The sequence below is a fragment of the Papaver somniferum genome, unplaced genomic scaffold (assembly GCF_003573695.1).
Source record: "Papaver somniferum cultivar HN1 unplaced genomic scaffold, ASM357369v1 unplaced-scaffold_17883, whole genome shotgun sequence".
Lineage (NCBI taxonomy): Eukaryota > Viridiplantae > Streptophyta > Magnoliopsida > Ranunculales > Papaveraceae > Papaver > Papaver somniferum.
In genome coordinates, this window is record NW_020627578.1 from 1 (window position 1) to 1834 (window position 1834).

At 34.5% G+C, this 1834-nt stretch overlaps 1 protein-coding gene across 1 annotated transcript; it reads right to left on the reverse strand.

Moving 5' to 3' along the window:
- Positions 1-352: 352 nt before the first annotated feature.
- Positions 353-1826, reverse strand: LOC113337747 (60S ribosomal protein L23-like). Its single transcript, XM_026583343.1, has 2 exons — positions 1535-1826; positions 353-603 (listed from the first exon to the last, which is right to left on the reverse strand). The coding sequence occupies exons 1-2, from the start codon at positions 1785-1787 to the stop codon at positions 368-370; spliced, it is 489 nt and encodes a 162-aa protein (XP_026439128.1). The 5' UTR covers positions 1788-1826; the 3' UTR covers positions 353-367.
- Between the last annotated feature and the right edge of the window lie 8 nt (positions 1827-1834).

The following is a 1834-nucleotide window of genomic DNA, read 5'->3' on the forward strand; positions in this document are numbered from 1 at the left end:
AATCAGCCGTATCGATACGTATTTACACGGATACGCGTACTAATACTCCCAATACTTCAAGATACAACTCAGTTAGAAAACTTTGACTAAATATTAGAAAATTTAGATATTTTACTAGATTCTATGAGAAGTTTTAACTATAGTGACAAAATATTAGTTCCAAATCTGTCCACAGATCTTGCTCTAGACTTTCTTCCTTCTTATCCTGACTTTTTTTCTCTTCAGTGAGGTTAATTATATTTTAATCATGCAAACGCATGTACGTATTTTGTTAAGTTTCTATCTTATATATAATATTTTTATGTTAAACTACTGATCAATATTGAGTATGCTGTATCGCCGTATTTTAGTTTTTCAAGTTGGTGTATCATAGTAGTGTATTGGTATCTTGTATCCAATACCGTATCCGTATCGTTGCAACACAGTATAAAACCAACCACAAAATCACAACTACAAGGGGGAAAATTGGACATAAACAAAACCAAACAATATCAATATCAGCTACAACATTAACATGAATGCCTATATTCGGCCATTCATGAGAGGAAGAGAAGGATGTACCTTTCATTTCTCCCTTAGGATTCACAATAACTCCGGCATTATCTGCATATGGAAGGTTCATTGGACGTCAGAATAAGAAAGCAGAACGATATAGAAACAACCAAGACACTATATTTCAGAGACATCGAATTCCCCTAATTCTATTGCATAAGACCTGCCTATCAACTTGTGTAATGACATATAATGAGACCTTGAAAAGTTGAAATTCTCGTATAAACCAAACCATACTAAGGTCAAACAGGTTAATATAATTAATACAAGATGATAGCAATCATGCATCCAAACAAATACATTAGCAAACAATCAACACCCTGCATTAAACAGGGTACACATTTAAATATATCGGATAGGATATCTTCTCTGCAAACATTATCCAAGTCAAAAGTGCAGTCTACAAGTGTTACGTAGACTAAACCTACACAAATGCATTCTGAAAAAGAGAACATCCTAAATTAAGGCAGTGTACCTAACATTGTCTAATAACGGAATGATATTGGAACGTCGTCATCAAATGCGCGTGGGCAGCAATTTATTTATTTATCATCTGTCAGACCCAATTGATCAAAATTACTAACTCTGTTTCAGCAAATACAATGTTTTTCAAGGCAATTCAATTCATAGAGCAAAACAGAACACTAGAGGGGCTAAAGTAGAACTACCCTAGCAATAAAAAATGGCAGCTCCCAAAAACACTGACTAGAGTGCAGTCTACAAGTGTTTTATATCATACACTCTACACAAATACATGAAGAAAAAAGAGAACATGCCAGATTAAGGCAATGTACCCAGCATTGCAGCAATTTATTTACTATCTTTCAGAACTAATAGAGTCCAACTTCTTCATTTTGTTTCAGCAAATACAACGTTTTTCTAAGCAATCTGTCTGATTCATAGAAGAAAACAGATACAAAAACTAACAGTAATGGATCTGAAGATAACAAAAATACTGATTAAAGAGAGAAAAAAAAAATACCTTCAAAGTACATGAAAACACCATCTTTACGGCGCCAAGCTTTGCGTTGTCTAACAATAACAGCAGGCATAACCTTTTTCCTAAGATCAGGTTTACCTTTCTTGACAGTAGCCATAACCATATCACCAACACAAGCAGATGGTAATCTATTAAGACGACCCTTAATACCTTTAACAGATATGATGTAAAGATTCTTAGCACCAGTATTATCAGCACAGTTCACTGTTGCTGCTACTGGAAGACCTAATGACATCCTAAACTTACTTCCTGCTGTTCCTCCACGACCTACGAAAATCAAAT